Consider the following 16,033-nt stretch of genomic DNA (forward strand, 5'->3'; position numbering starts at 1 on the left):
ATGGTGAAACCCCGTCTCTACTAAAAACACAAAAATTAGCTGGGCATGGTGGTACATGCCTGTAATCCCAGTTATTTGGGAGGCTGAGGCAGGAGAATCGCTTGAATCCAGGAGGCGGAGGTTGCAGTGAGTGGAGACTGGACCACTGCACTCCAGTCTGGGCAACAGAGCAAGACTGACTCAAAACCAAAAAAAACCAGTCTGATTAGAAAATGGATTAAAACCCCTCACACCTCACCAAAGAAGATATACAGATGGCAAACATTTTAAAATTCTCCATATCCTATGTCATCAGAGAAATCCAAATTAAAATGAGATACCACTACACACCTATTAGAATGCCCAAATCTAGAACACTGACACCACCAGATGCTGGTAGGGAGGTTGAGCAACGAACTGTCATTCACTGATGTTGGGAATGCAAAATAGTGTAACCACTTTGGAAGACAATTTGGCAGCTTCTTACAAAACTAAACATACTTTTAATCTTAGAACTCGGCAATCACACTCCTTGGTATTTACCCAAAGGAGTTGGAAATGTATGTCCACACAAAAACCTGCACATGGATGTTCACAGCAGCTTTATTCATAGTTGCCAAAACTTAGAGGCAACCAAAATGTCCTTCAGTAGGGGAATAAATGAATCAACTGTGGTACGTCAGACAAGACTACTATTCAATTCTTAAAAAAAAAAAAAAAAAAAGCCATCAAGCCCTAAAAAGACACATAGGAAACTTAAGTGCATATTACTAATAGAAAGGAACCAATTTGAAATGACTACATCCCACATGATTCCAACAATATGACCTTCTGGAAAAGGCAAAACTATACAGGTCAGTGGTTGCCAGGGGTTAGTTGGGAGAGAAGGCTGAACAGAACACAGAATGTTATTACAGCAGTGAAAATACCCTGTATGATACCATAGTGCTGGATGCATGTTGTTATATTAACACAGTTGTCCAGGTAGGGTGTGGTGGCTCACACTGGTAATCCCAGCACTTTGGGAGGCAAAGGTGGGCAGATCACCTGAGGTCAGGACTTCAAGACCAGCTTGGCCAACATGGGGAAACCCTGTCTCTATGAAAAATACAAAAATTAGCTGGGTGTGGTGGCATGTGCCGCAATCCCAGCTATCTGGGAGGCTGAGGCAGGAGAATCGCTTGAACCTGGGAGGCAGAGGTTGCAGTGAGTCAGATCGTATGTGCCATTGCACTCTAGCCTGGGCGACAGAGTGACACTGTGCCCAAAGCCATAGAAGGTACAAGACTGAAGCCTAAATTATGGACTTTGGGTGATAAAACTGTGTCCATATACATTCATCAGTCGTAACAAATGTACCATTCTTGTGGGAGAAGTTGATCGGGAGGCAGGAGGCTATGCACGTGTTGGGGTAGCTGGTATATGGCAAATGTATTTCCTCTCAATTTTGCTGTCAACCTAAAACTTCACTACGCTTCTCAGCCACCGAGAAAGTTAAAAAAAAAACATCATAAACATTCTCAGCAAATCAAGAACAGATGGGAACATCTTCAACCTGATGAAGGGAATCTATGAGAAAAACAATGCAACAGGTATCATATTTAGGAAACATTGACTACTTTGCCCCTAAAATCAGGACCAAGGCAAAGATGTTTACTTTTTTTTTTTTTTTTTTTGAGATGGAGTTTCACTCTTATTGCCCCTGCTGGAGTGCAATGGCATGATCTCAGCTCACTGCAACCTCCACCTCCTGGGTTCAAGGGATTCTCCTGACTCACTTCCTGAGTAGCTGGGATTGCAGGCACCCACAACCACGCCTGGCTAATTTTTGTATTTTTAATAGAGACAGGGTTTCACTATGATGGGCTGGTCCCAAATTCCTGACCTCAGTGATCCACCCGCCTTGGCCTCCCAAAGTGCTGGGATTACAGGTGTGAGCCACCATGCCTGGCCAAATCCTCAGTGGATTTGGCAAGGTCACAAGATACAATGTCAGTGTACAAAAATCAATTGTTTTATATACTAGCGAGGAACAATTTTTAAAATGAAATTTTTAAAAAATCACAAAAGTGTCAACTACTACTGATATGAAATAATTAGGAATTTAGCACACTACACGTAAGACCCATTCTGAAAATGGCTAAAGCACTTGAGTGAAACAGAAGGTCATTACAGAAATACGTATGATGTTCATGCATTGTAAAACTAAATACTGTTAAGATAAAAATTCTTCCTAAATTCATCTGTCGATTCTTGTCATAATCCCAGCAGATTTTGGGGTAGAAATTGACTTGATAAGATGGCTCTAAAATGTTATGGAAATACAAAAGACTAGGAACATGGAAAACAACCAAAATTGGAAGACTTACACTGCCTTACTTCAAGACTCACTATCATAGCAGTCACGTGGTACTAGCATCAAGATAGACAAATGAGCAATAAAACAGAAGCGAGTGCATACACAGACCTTACACTTATACAGTCATTTGATTTTTGATAAAGGTACCAAAGCAATGAGATGGGAAATTAAGTCTTTTCACCCAATAGTACTGGAAAAACTGGATAGCTGTATGCAGAAACAATCTGGGGATGGGGGTTGGGGAGATGTACCACGTGGTGACTAGTTAATAACAATGTATTACTGAAAACTGCTAACAGGAAATTTCAAGTGTTCTCACCACAAAAAAAGTAGTTGAGTCAATGCCTAATTAGCTCCGTATAGCTATATAGCTAATGTATAGCTAATATATACATATTTCAAAACATGATGTACATGATATATATATATACACATATATATAAAACATATATATATATAAAACATGTTTTATGTACAAAGTGAGACTATATTTGTGACACAGGCATGGTCCAATATTTCTTTGGACATAGAGAACATTAAGACATGAAGAAAAAGGATATCAAGCCACAGACTTGGAGAAAGTACAAAACATATCTGACGAATGACTTGTATCCAAAATATTTTGGATTAAACTCCTATAACTCAAAAATAAAAAAAACCTAACGACCCAAACAACAATATATACAAAGCAAACAGCTCAACTGGTGGGGGGGAGGGGGGAGGCAAAAATTGGACACTTCACCAAAAAAGATATATGAATAGTCAATAAGCACATGAAAAAGTACTCACGTCATCAAGGAAATACAAATGGAAACCATGCTGAAATACCACTGTATACCCATCCAAATGGGTAAAATTAAACCCAACTCCAGATGTCCATGGGGAAATAAAAAGTATCCACAACTGTCATATGCTGTTGTAGGGAGTGTAAAATAGTCCAATCATTTTGGAAGTTCTTTCACCCAGCAATTTCACTCCTATAGGCTTTTACTCAAGAGAAATGACAGTAGGTCTACACAAACACTTGTTGATAGCAACTTTATTCATAACAATTCCAAACTGGAATGCTCTGTACTCATAGTGGAATACTATTCTAGCTATAAAAAGCAAACAACTACATGCAACGTGGATTGCTCTAAAAAAAACTATGCTATGTGGAAGCAGCTTTATAAAGAGGACAAAATACTGAATGACTCTTTTTTTTTTTGAGATGGAGTCTTGCTCTGTCACCCAGGCGGAGTGTAGCGGCTGTCTCAGCTCACTGTAACCTCCACCTCTTGGGTTTGGACAATTCTCCTGCCTCAACCTTCCCAAGTAGCTGGGATTACAGGTAACTAACTTTTTTTGTATTTTCAGTGGAGACAGGATTTCAGTATGTTGGCCAGGCTGGTCTTGAATTCCTGACCTCATGATCCACCCACCTTGGGCTCCCAAAGTGTTGGGATTACAGGTGTGAGCCACTGCGTCTGGTTTTTAAGTTGCATTCCAAAATAAGACACACTAATGGTGAAAAACAAAACTGGTTGTTCTGGGCGTGAAGTGTGGGGTGGGGATGACATAAAGGACTTACCTAGCATGATGGAGACTTTATTTTTGCTGCTCCTTGCAGATCAAGACTATCTCATAGGTGATGTGCTTCGGGTTGTCCATTCTGAATCTTTTCCTTTTTTTTTTTTTGAGACAGAGTTGGCTGTGTTGCCCAGGCAGGAGTGCAGTGGCATGATCTTGGCTCAGTGCAACCTCCACCCCATGGGCTCAAGCAGTTTTCTGGTCTCAGCCTCCCTAGTAGCTGGGACTGTAGGCGCACACCACCACACCTGGCTGATTTTTGTATTTTTAGTAGAGACTGGGCCCAGCCCATTCTGAATCTTGATAGGTTCTTGGGATAGGTAGGTATATCATTTGTCAAAACTTACCTGGCCAGGTGTGGTGGCTCATGCTTGTAACCCCAGCACTTTGGGAGGCCAAGGTGGTCAGACCACCTGAGGTTAGGAGTTCGAGACCAGCCTGGCCAACATGGTGAAACCCCGTCCCTACTAAAAAAAAAAAAAAAACAAAATTAGCTGGGCGTGGTGGCAGGCACTTGTAATACCAGCTACTTGGGAGTCTGAGGCAGGAGAATGGCTTAAACCTGGGAGGTGAAAGCTAATGAGCCAAGACTGAGCCACTGCACTCCAGCCTGGGTGACAGAGCAAGACTGTCTCAAAACAAAAAAAACCTTGCCAAATGGCACACTTAAAATTTGTGGTTTCACTATATAAACATTTTAAAAATGTGTGGTTTCACTATATAAATATTTCTACCTTAAAAAGACCAGAAAACAAAATGTTAAATTATTACAAGTTGCTTTTCAATGATTTAAAATAGTTCTAAAGAGACCCTGGAAACTGTTCAGCTTAGTTATAACTGACAATTATTTAACTCTTAAATATGTGCCCCATACTGTGCTAAATATTCCACACGGCAGTCTCCTTTAATCATCAACAGCCCTGTGAAGGTAGGTACGTACCATCATTAACCCCATTTTACAGATGAGCAAAGTAAGGCTCAGTAAGTCCATCATCATATAATACTCACCAACTCATAACCTTGTGTAGAATTTGATTTCTTCTCAAACTTGCCAGGAGAGAATACAATGCAAACTGGTAATAAGGATTACTGATTTTGGGCTGTACTCTTACCTCTTGCTAGTGCTTTGTGCGGTGCAGCTTTTCTTTTCCCCATATTTTAAATCGATTCCAAATGAAAGCCAGAGGGAGCATACCAGTGGTTTTTAGGAAGACTCACTTTTCACCAGGCATCCTTTTTAGGCCAGTGGATTTTCAAACGTTTCTTCATATAAAATCCTATGTAAAATACCTTTGTAAAATACCAAAGGGTTGAGAAACCTGAAACCTCAACCTGTTTAGCTTATCCTATTCCCTTCCAACTCACCTCTGCATAATCTGTCCTAAGTGATAAATACCTGTCACACTCTCGCTTCTACTGTTTAGATACTTCACGGAGAAGATGGGACATTCTGCAGGGGGATGTACATATGTTCAAATCTATATACACTCATTTGGACATACGGTCATTGATATTTTACAAAAAATGCTTATACTTACTCTAGTAATGTACGATGTGTTTTTATACTTTGTGTTAACTACCAAATGGATTTTGCAGCTATTAGCTCAAGATCCATTATTTGAAAAACACTGCTCTAGGGTATGTGCCGACCATACTCCCTAGTCTTTATTGGCATCACCAATAAAAAAAAAAAAAAATGGAGAACCTCTTCAGAATATACACTCAGGGCCAGGGGCTGAGTAGTAGTCAACTTAGACCCTAATAAAAGATCATGTGGAGAACACTTCAGGACTCCTAGTACTCTTCTTAGGTTTAGAATGTAAGTATTTCAGTTCTTCTTGAGAAAACAAATATCATACAAGTCTTTCTAATAAAAATAGGCTAGAAGGTTATTTTTAACTCATCTGGGAGACAGAGAAGGATGAGGTAGCAGCCAGAGATCTCCTTAATTTAAGTCTAGAATGCAGCTTTGAGTTACAAGCTCAAATTTTCTTTAACAGAGTAAGGAAGCTTTCTTACCCAAAGCAGGGAAAGGGAGGTCATAAATGAAGAGCCTAAGGTAGCTTTGAGATTCCAGAAGCTGCTGTGAGCCTGGGGGGAATGAAGACCCCTGAACTAGGCAGGCCCGCCACCAGCTGCCATCTGCATATTGTCCTTTGAACAAGCTGAAAAGGCTCACCATGCTCTCAAACTGCTATGCTCCAATTCAGCTTTAACTGGGCTACTTCACATTAGTACTTTGTGTCACTTTCAACCCTAGAGGACAGGCCTAGATCTCAGGTTCAGTGTGACAGACTGCTAGCACCTCAAGAGCAAAGTAACACACACATCACAATGAAGATTAGAATGGTTTTTATCATACCTGGTTCCAGAGTGATGATAGAGACAAAAAACCAGTTACAGACAGGATTCCTGAAATGTCAATTGTTTTAATATATTTAAAAGCATAGAGAAGTCTTGATTTATAAAAAAATAAATATATAACATGACAAGTTCGTTAATGATCCTGGAGCTCTTATTAGGTCAAACTCTTTAATGATCAATGAAAACATAAAACATACACGATCTGTTACACACACACAGGAGCATATTCCAGTTGTAAAAAGCAAATTCCTTAAGGTTCACAATCAACAAAAATCAGTCTTTATTGTAGAAAGCACATCCAAAGCTAGGCAATGAGGTTCAGCCCAGGCCTCGTGAGCCTTTTATCAGCCAGCCTACCAACTACAGAGCCAGGACAGCAAAGTACAATCCTTCATCTCACGATGCCACCCAGGCTTCCAGACAACTGCAGAATGAACGAGTCCCTCAGAGGCTCCCCAGCCCCTGCTGCCATCACAAAGCACAGGAGGGACTGTTTTGTCCTCAGTGGCTCTGTCCTAAATTTTGAGAGCAGAAAACTGAGAATCAGGTATGCTCATTAAATATTTTCATTGTAACGCTGAATGGAAATCATGATCCTTGCCCATGAGCACTGAGCTGAGAGACAGAGGAACCTCACAGGAAGCTTTCCTAGAAACCAGCGTGCTGGGTGAGTGGGCGTGCACTTCTCAAGTGGGCAAGGAGGGAGTGCTTTTCTCCAGCTGATATGCTCTCAAGGGTGAGGAAGTTTGGCTTACAATACTTGACGGCGCTGCATAAACTGGGGATTTAGGAACTGAGTTTTTAGCCTTGTGACACACAACATAAAAACCAAAAATCCAGTCTTACAGCTAAATTCGGATTAAAACCTGAAATGTTTTTATGGAGTCGCCGACAGGCTGGAATGTATCTGATACAGTTTAATCTGCTTTTATTTCTTTGGCTGTCTTCCAGCTAGATTTACAAACACTTCTGACACCTTCAATCCTATCTTCCACGCAATTTTCTTCCTGTAATTCTTAAGTTGGCTAGTTCTCCTTCCTCAGAAAAAGTACCCTAACCATCTTCCTAATAGTGAGAGTGTACTTCCGAATAGAAGAGTCCTTCGGCTGAAATGGCATCTCCAAGGCCTACAGTTCGAATGGGGTCTTTACACACCAATACTGGTGTGAAGTAGAAGGATATTCCCTCTCTGTGCCATTCTACTATTGGCTTGTTTGGGTTTAATACAATCCTGGAGCCTGCCTCCGAATGGGAAGTCATGAACTCTTGGGGTGCCCTCAGAGATACTCGGCTGGTGTCTATGGTTTCTGTGGCGCAGGCCTGTGTCCCAGCCACACGAGCTCCTGCAGCCACGGCTGCCAGCTGGTTGGCCCAGTGTCCATCCACAGTTGCCAGGATGTGGTAGACCAGCGTGTGGAAATGGATCCTGGTAAGGTCTGAGGCTCTGCTTTTACTCCTCCCATGTTCTTTCAAGATCCAGAAGAGGATGTCACTGACCATGCCCACATCAGGAACACCGTTCCAAGAAGCGAGAGAGGAGTGAGGTCCAGATGCTGACTGGGTGAGAAATAACAGCTCCTGTTCATTCAGCCCAAGGGAAGTCACCGCAGGAAAGACCTGCTAACAAAAACAACGACAGGTCTCTTTCTGGTGGCAATAACCTGGCTCCTAAGATGTCTTACGAAAGCCAGTGACTAAATGACAGAGAACATAGGCAGGTAGCTTTCTTCCTTGCCACAGGACTCCCCGGCCCTGAAGTCACTGTTTTAGCTATCACACCTCTGTCTCCACCTTCATTATCATTTGGGAGACACTGGAAAGCTGCATAACACTGTTCCAGACCCAGTCTCCTGTGATATGCCACTCTAAGGTAACAGGCAGAGGTGCCCACATTTTGTTTCTTTCCGTGATCCCTAGCTGTTGTCTGTGCACACATAGGAGATACTCTTGCCACTGATGGGGCATGGCTCTCAGTTCCTGAATGTCAGCAGCATTACCAGTAAAATGGAGACCTCGATCAACATACCGGTCAGGGTCACGATGATTTCTTTGTACAAAACACCGAGAAGCAAAAAGAATACCGTTTTATGTTAGAGCTAAGGTTTTTAAGCAGGTGTGGGTTAGGAAGAATTGAGCTGCATGGAAAAGATTACCACACAGGAGCCCCTGTTCTCTACCTGATGGGGAACCACCATGTCTACCTCCCTGTCTTTCTTACTTAGCACTCCCTCCTTAGAACCAGAGAACCCCACACGCAGGAGGAGTCCCTACACACATGTGCACATGTATAACATGGTTTTAAACATTTAATGCCCTACACCTTTGTTGGTGCAATAGCAGCTTTCATTTCCTGCATGTTCTTCTTAGGCACTGAGCTCAAGGCTTTATCTCATCCAATTCTAACTGTAACCTAGGAAGGAGGGACTGCCTCCATTGTACAGACTAAGGCTCAGAAGGGTTAAGTAGACAGTTACAGAGAAAATGAAATAGAAATGGCTCATTTTTTTTTAAAGGTGAGAAGAAAAACGCAAACAAAAGCTATACTGAAAAACACCAAGAGTGAGCCCAAGGTAAACTAACGGACTTCGGGTGCTGACGACGTGCCCGTGTAGGCTCACAGCTGTAACAAACGCACCACTCTGGTGGAGGCTGCTGCTAGTGGGAGAGGCTATGTGTGTGAGCAGACTGGGAACATATGGGAACTCTCTTGCATTCTGCTCTATTTTCCTGTGGACCTAATATTACCGTAAGAAAAAAAGTCTATAAAAAAAAACCCCAAACTACAGTCGGCCCTCCATATACGTGGGTTCAACCAATCTCAGATGGAAAACAGTATTCAAGGATGTGGAACCTGCAGATGGGGAGGGCCAACTTGTCTTATCCACAGGGCACTGCAGGACTTAAACGTCTGCAGATTTTGGTATCTGGGAGGGGTTTGGAACACTCCCCCTCACCCCGATGACAAGGGATGACTATACTGAAATGCCATTTTTTCACCTGTCAGATATAAATGCAAATTTTAAATAACATTCTGGTAGCAAGGATATGAGGGAACAAGCATTTGTAATTCTTGCCAGTGGGAAGTAACTGGTATAATTCTCATGGAGGGCAGTCTGGCAGTCTCAAAATTACAAATGCTTTCTTAGGCTCCAATCCAGCTGTTCTGCTTCTGAGAATTTCTCATACATATGGATTGCTCCCAGGCAAAATAAAATCACTTATAAAGTTGTTCACTGCAGCACTGTATTGAACAGCAAAGGGCAGTGAATGACCAGTATGTCCATCAAGAAGGTCCAGGCTAAGTAAACAGAGGTACAGCCACACATTCATTTTAACCACGTGGCTGTGAAAGGACGGAGGATACTCTCCATGTTAGCGATGCAGGAAGATCTCTAAGATATATTTAGTGAAAAAAAGAACGAGTACAGAATAGTATATTCAGTAGGCCATGCTATCTTTTTGGGTGAAAGGGGATGAAAAAAGTCAGAATATATTTCTGTATTTTATTACACTTGTACAAAAGAACTCTGGAAAGAAACAGATGAAGGGTACAAGTAGGGAAGGGGAGGAAGTAGGAAGGAGACTTCATTGCGAATCTTTTCATATTTTTGTGTTTTTTTTTAACCAAATGAATATATTACCAATTAAGAAGGTTAATTAACAGTAGGTGGCCAGGTGTTCATGAAGCCTGTGAGTGCAAGGCTGGCATGCCAACCCAGGTCTCCAGAGCTTGTGTTCTGAAGCCTCACCTGCTCGTATTTATCCTAATCGCTGCTGCTGCTGCCCGGAAGCAGGCGGCGAACACCCAGAAGCCTGAGAAAGGAGTACGGATCCCCCAAAGTTTCCTTTCTTTGAGCTTCCTGAAATTCAACTGAGAGCAGCTGAGCTGGGCTTTCAGTTTTCTCCATTCACTTTCAACCTTCCCATTCCAGAGGAGAAATATGAGTGGCAAATCTGTCAGTTACACTGCCATCATTCTAACCTGGTAGGAGACAGATACTGTTTCAGAACAGTCCTAAATCCTTATTTGGATTTCCATGGACTTGGGTCTGAGTGACACAAACCTACATGTCAGTGAGACAGTCCCTGAGCCCAAACACATGGTCCCAGTGCACAAAAAAGCTTCTCTGCAAGGCTCTGAGAGGACTGGGGCCAAACGATGGTCCCATGTGGTTACCTGATGCACAATGCTGCTCATGAGCTCCCTATTGGTCATACTGGCCAGCTCTAGGTGAACTGGAATACCAGTGGGGATATCAGAAATGGAGGTTACAACCTGCAAAGAGAAGAAGATAAGCACTGCCATTAGAAATAGAAGGAAGTCAGGAAAGAGGCAAGAAAAGATCAGATCCTGAGGCAGTTCCTCTTAGTAATGGCCTTCTTTGCATGCTCACGAGAGCTGCAAGTAATGTGGGTCCCCCACCGCCTGTGGACAAGGGACACTTTTCCCACCAGGGAAGACTGGGCTGTGCAGAGCCATCAGGGATACAGATTCAGAGATGACAAAGAAATGTCCCTGTATATTCATGTGGCCAGTCTATTCCTGGGACCTAACAGCTGTTCGCTTTGACTGCTGTATGAAATCTGTAGGAGTCACAGCATAGCTGATGTGAAGTGAGATGATACAGATATAACACAAAGGACACAAACTACAAACCCTGCAGCTTGCAGCCATGGTCGGTTTAGCAAAGGATGCAGAGGCTCAGGCATGAAGATGTTCTGACCTGTCCTACTCAAGCTGCCGCCCACGTCTGAAGGGATAAAGTGAGGTGCCTCACTGCAGCAGGAGCAAAGCTCCACAGCCAGCTGCCAAGAGAGGCTGGAACCTGGAGAAAACCACCAGCTGAGATCTGTGAAATTCCGTAATGGTGCCATTACCTCCAAGAGTCTCTTCCTCTGGAGCTCCTTGCTTTGTCCCTCCATCATGTGCAATCCAGAGAGAACCACCAGGTCTGGCTGAAACTCCTCCAGGCTAGACACAAACACCTCCAGCATATTCATGGCCCCGTTGGAGAGGTCGTGAGAGAAGATGAATCGGTTGGCATGGGGAGCTTTTAACTGGCCCCACTCCTCCCCTGGAAAAACCCAGTCAACACAATGGGAAGAAAAGGAAGAGGCTTTAGGTCTCCTAGCTGTGGGGGCACTTTGAGGCACCTCACAGGAGCCTTGGCTCCAAGCAAGCTGGTTTCTGGCTGAGGAGGCCCGGCAACAATGGTCTAAGGTCAGCATGGCACTGGAAGAAACAAACCAAATACCTAAACCCAAACCCAACCAAGAAACAGAAAGTATGGGTGCTAATGCCTTTTTTAGGGTAGTTCTCTCCCCGAGTTCCAGGAGAGCCCTACCGTCCACTGGGCTCTCAAACACAGGAGAGACAGTACAGAACAGCGCATGACTTCCAAACACCAGCAAACAGTGCGCAGTGCGCACATCCAGCGGATAGCACAGGCTGTCACTGTAAGCACATTCTTCCTCACAGCAGCACCCTGAGCATCTTTCATTTAGTTGGAACTTAAGCAGGCTGAATTCTTTCCCAACAGCCAAACTCACTGCATCTCCTCTTCCCTGCTGCCCACCAGTGGTTTCAGGGCACCTGATCCAAAGGGTCAGATCATCTGGCTGCTCCAGTTGCTTCTCTGTGAGTTGCTTTGGAGGAATGACTGGTTAAGACCAAGTTCAAGTGCTAGCTCTTCCATAAATGTGAAGCCTTCCCTAACTCTACCACCCCTAAGCAGACTTGATTACCTCCTTTCCGGGGCCACCACTGTACCCTAAATACAGGACTGAGCACATAATTTTGCAATTACTTTTTTCTTTTTTTTTTTTTTTGAGATGGAGTTTCTCTCTGTTGCCCAGGCTGGAGTGCAATGGCGCAAGTAGCTGGGATTACAGGTGCCCACCACCAGGCCTGGCTAATTTTTGTATTTTTAAGATGGGCTTTCACAGTATTGGCCAGGCTGGTCTCAAACTCCTGACCTCAGGTGATCTGCCTGCCTTGGCCTCCCAAAGTGCTGGAATTACAGGTGTGAGCCACTGCACCCGGCCTGCAATTACTTTTTCAGGTGTGAATCTCTGGAAGTAAACTGTGAGCTGAGGACAGGGCCTGTGTCATCTTCTATCATATTCCTTCGGTGTCATGCTGTGCCAGGCATACAACCATGGGAATGAATGAACAAAAGAACAATAAGAGAACAGACTGATGACCTAAATGCCCATGACAAAAAATATGGGTATGAACTCCAAATCCAACATTCTGCAAATCAAGAGAGACTGTACAATGGGAAAAATACATTACAGTGATATTCTCCAGAGAGGAAGACATGGACTCAACCCTCGAACAGTGACACTGATAGGAAACACGACCTAACTTAACCCAGGAGAAAAGAGCCACACAGTATTCAAAATAAACTGATTTCTTCAGGAAGTGACAGAGGCAAACACAGGCTTCCACAAGGCAAGGACGAGAAGGACTGTGCAGAGCTGCTTGCTGTTTCCCAAGGACACAGGGCAGAGGGGTGGCCCGAGAAGCAAAAGGGTGGAATTCTGCCCTGAATGGTAGTTAGCGCCCCTCTTTCCTCACAAGGTGTTGTATTCATTTCTGCAAGCAACCGCTTTTCTCAATGTATCATTCTGCCCTTAGCCAGTAAGTCAGCAAAACCTCTGTGTAGAGACTCACTGGAATCCCAGCCCAAGCCTGAAAATGGGCTTCTCTGGGGAGGCCTGGTAAGAGAGAATGTGATAAAAAAAAAAGTGGACAATCCTTTTGAATTTTCCCCCATTGAGATTACAGAGAAGCTGGGGATGGATTTCTATTGAGAGTTGAGCCCAGGGCTGCTGCCACTAGACTAGGCTCCCTCCTGGGGCCTAGGAAAATGTCACCTCACATAAAGTTTAACAGAAGTCCACTGCTTTGTACCCAGAAAAATAAGGCATGGGAAAGAAAAACTGAAGTGTGGAGCTTATAAATCCAAGGATAGAGACACTCTCTTTGTGAGGTGAACTGTGCGGTCTCCTTAACTACACACAAGGCGCAGGTGGTGTCCAATACAATGCCAAAGTCTTGATGAAGACATGAGATTCTCCACTCTGTTGTCCCCAGGGAAAATGACAGAAACCAGGAATCACAAAGGTCCCCAGTTCATGCTGTGGGTGCCAAAAGAAGTGAGATGAATCTGGAATTCATGGCAGCAGCTCCTCAGAGCCCATCTTTAGCTATTCCAGACCCTCCAGTCCACAGCAGGTCATTCTGTTCATCCAAGCTGTTCACAAAGTTTCCACACACCAATGAACCTCTTAATCCTTAGCCAAGGAAGGATTCATTCTTTAGAAACATTCACTTACTTCCCATTAGGGAAAAACTAAGGCTGAGAGATTCACACGTTGTGTAGCATTAGGTATGAACTGCCTACATCAACAGTGTGTCCCTAATTTTCAGACCTGACCCTTCTTTAATTCCCAACTGATTCTAGTAAGCACCTGAGAGAGCCAGAACATGTTCCTTCTACCTGGAGAAAGGCATAATTCTTAAGAAACAACATAGTTCACGCCTTACGTTAGTTAGTTACTCACTCCAGCAGAGAAGATTGTCTTAACGGACCTGAAAGTAGTTCACTGAAGAGTATTAAGTGCTGCTTTAAGGTATCAATTAGTCTGTTTAGATGCTTGAATCTTTAAAGTGAATTAATAATGTGTTGAATCAGAAACTCAAGAGTCTGAGTTCTGAGCAGAGGGAAAAATATAGCAGCATATACAAAGAATCAAAGTATGTCCAAGTATTTAAGATTCCCTCAGAAACCAGATTCCTAATCTACGTAACACATAAAATCTGCTGGGAAGGCGGCATCAGATGCAGTGGATGTGGATTTAGCAACATTAGAACCTCTGATGGGAAACAATATAGTACTGTTATATACAAAACACTTCCACTCACACCCCCAAGGAAAAATAAAATGCTGCAGAGAAACTGGCCAGAAGCTTGGAAATTACCCCAAGCAGCTTGGAACAGCCAGTCAGAAAGGCCTAGGGCAGAATCCAGCAGAGAGTTGAACGGATGCTACCTGCCTTTCTCTTCTTAGTAATAAAAGAAAACTTTATATATGCGTGTTTAACACATTTTCATTTTTATTCGAGATGTTTGCTTTCCTACAGCCTGATTTCTCTTGGTTCAGAGCAATTCTGTTTGTAGACCTGGGAATTTTCTTCCATGTTGTAATAATCTATCAGTCTCCCTTGAGAGAATGGCCAGTGTCAGTTCAGTAGAACCAATAGGTCAGGAAGCCTTCAGTACGGCAAAAGCAGGGTCCTACTAATTTACAAAGATGAATTCTTGCATGGTCACACCCCAATGTGACAATACAGTCCCCTGACTGGTCTTGCCACCATTACTTACTCATTTCCTTACCTGATTGATATTCTAAAATGAGGTGAAATTCATCCACTTCCTGCAATGACTCTGGTGGAACAAAGACATTGTCATCAAGAAGCTCATGTAGCTTTGGACCAACTGGACCGCAAAGAAGAACCTGGAGACGAGCAACACAGTCTATCAGGAGACCTGTTCCTTTCCCCACAGAATCTCGACAGCCCCCCCAGAACAGTACGTTCAGGCTGATTCTAATCATTTCAACAAACTACTGGAATCCAAATCTAATTCTGAAAGCTGTAGGTTCGGAGCTGTGCAGAAGGCATGTCACCAGGGCTAAGGCCTCTGGAGGGTATGGCCATAATGTCCCCAGAACCGAGAGGCTAACAGAACAACTGTGTCATAGCCATCAGGCACCTATGCAGCTGCTGCATCTCATCTCCTCTGCTGCGGACTGCACATCTGTGTCACCTCTCCAAATTTAGATGAAGCCCAAACCCCATGTGGTTTATTTGGAGATAGGGCTTTTAGAAGGTAATTAATATTAAATGAGGTCGTAAGGGTGAGGTCCTAATCAGATAGGACTGGTGGCCTCATAAAAAAAGAGAGATATCAATCTCTCTCCCCCCACTGCATGCACCAAGGACAAGACATGTGGAAACACAGTGATAAGCTGGCCATCTGCAAGCCAGGAAGAAACCTCTCACCAGAAACCGTATCTCGCTAGAACCTTGATCTGGGGTTTTCCAGTCTCCACCAAGAGAAAATAAACTTTTGTTGCTTGAGCTATTTTGCTACCATGGCAGTCCAAGCAGACCCTATCCCTGCTTTCTTTCTTCACTCACACCTTGTGCAGGCAAACAGACATGGGATGTTGTCTGCCCAAAGCTGCCAGATGAAAACAACTGTTCCAATATGAGATTTTTTTTTTTTTTTTTTTTTTTTTGACAGAGTCTCGCTCTGTCTACTAGGCTGGGATGTAGTGGTGCGATCTTGGCTTGCTGCAACCTCTGCCTTCTGGGTTCAAGCAATTCTCTGCCTCAGCCTCCCGAGTAGCTGGGATTACAGGTGTCCACTACCATGCTGGGCTAATTTTTGTATTTTTAGTAGAGACAGGGTTTCACCATCTTGGCCAGGCTGGTCTCGAACTTCTGACCTCGTGATCCACCTGCCTCGGCCTCCCAAAGTGCTGGGATTACAGGTGTGAGTCACCGTGCCTGGCTGGGTGCCTGTAATCCCAGCCACTCACGAGGCTGAGTGAGAGAACTGCTTGAACCCAGGAGGCGGAGGGTACAGTGAGACAAGATTATAGCACTGCATACTCCAACCTGGGTGACAGAATGAGACTCCATCTCAAAAAAAAAAAGGGCATCCCAACTGAGAAAGTTCAGGGGAAGGTG

The 16,033-nt window shown here is 43.7% G+C and overlaps 1 protein-coding gene across 11 annotated transcripts in view; it reads right to left on the minus strand.

Moving 5' to 3' along the window:
* Window positions 1–6,316: 6,316 nt before the first annotated feature.
* Window positions 6,317–16,033, minus strand: part of ADPGK (ADP dependent glucokinase) — a 41,359-nt gene continuing 31,642 nt past the window's right edge. For 6 of the 11 annotated variants that reach the window (XM_035259158.3, XM_002753313.7, XM_009005208.5 and 3 more), the window contains 4 exons: window positions 14,673–14,793; window positions 11,150–11,346; window positions 10,449–10,547; window positions 6,317–7,891 (listed from right to left, as the gene is read on the minus strand). In XM_035259158.3, coding sequence (XP_035115049.1) covers window positions 7,337–7,891; window positions 10,449–10,547; window positions 11,150–11,272 — 777 coding nt within the window. In that variant the 5' untranslated portion in view covers window positions 11,273–11,346; window positions 14,673–14,793 and the 3' untranslated portion in view covers window positions 6,317–7,336. Of the gene's footprint in view, window positions 7,892–10,448; window positions 10,548–11,149; window positions 11,505–14,672; window positions 14,794–16,033 lie in introns of all 11 variants that reach the window. The other 5 variants (XM_009005210.5, XM_009005209.5, XM_078333599.1 and 2 more) reach the window with 2 other exon arrangements.

This window comes from Callithrix jacchus, chromosome 8 (assembly GCF_049354715.1).
Source record: "Callithrix jacchus isolate 240 chromosome 8, calJac240_pri, whole genome shotgun sequence".
NCBI classification, from domain to species: domain Eukaryota; kingdom Metazoa; phylum Chordata; class Mammalia; order Primates; family Cebidae; genus Callithrix; species Callithrix jacchus.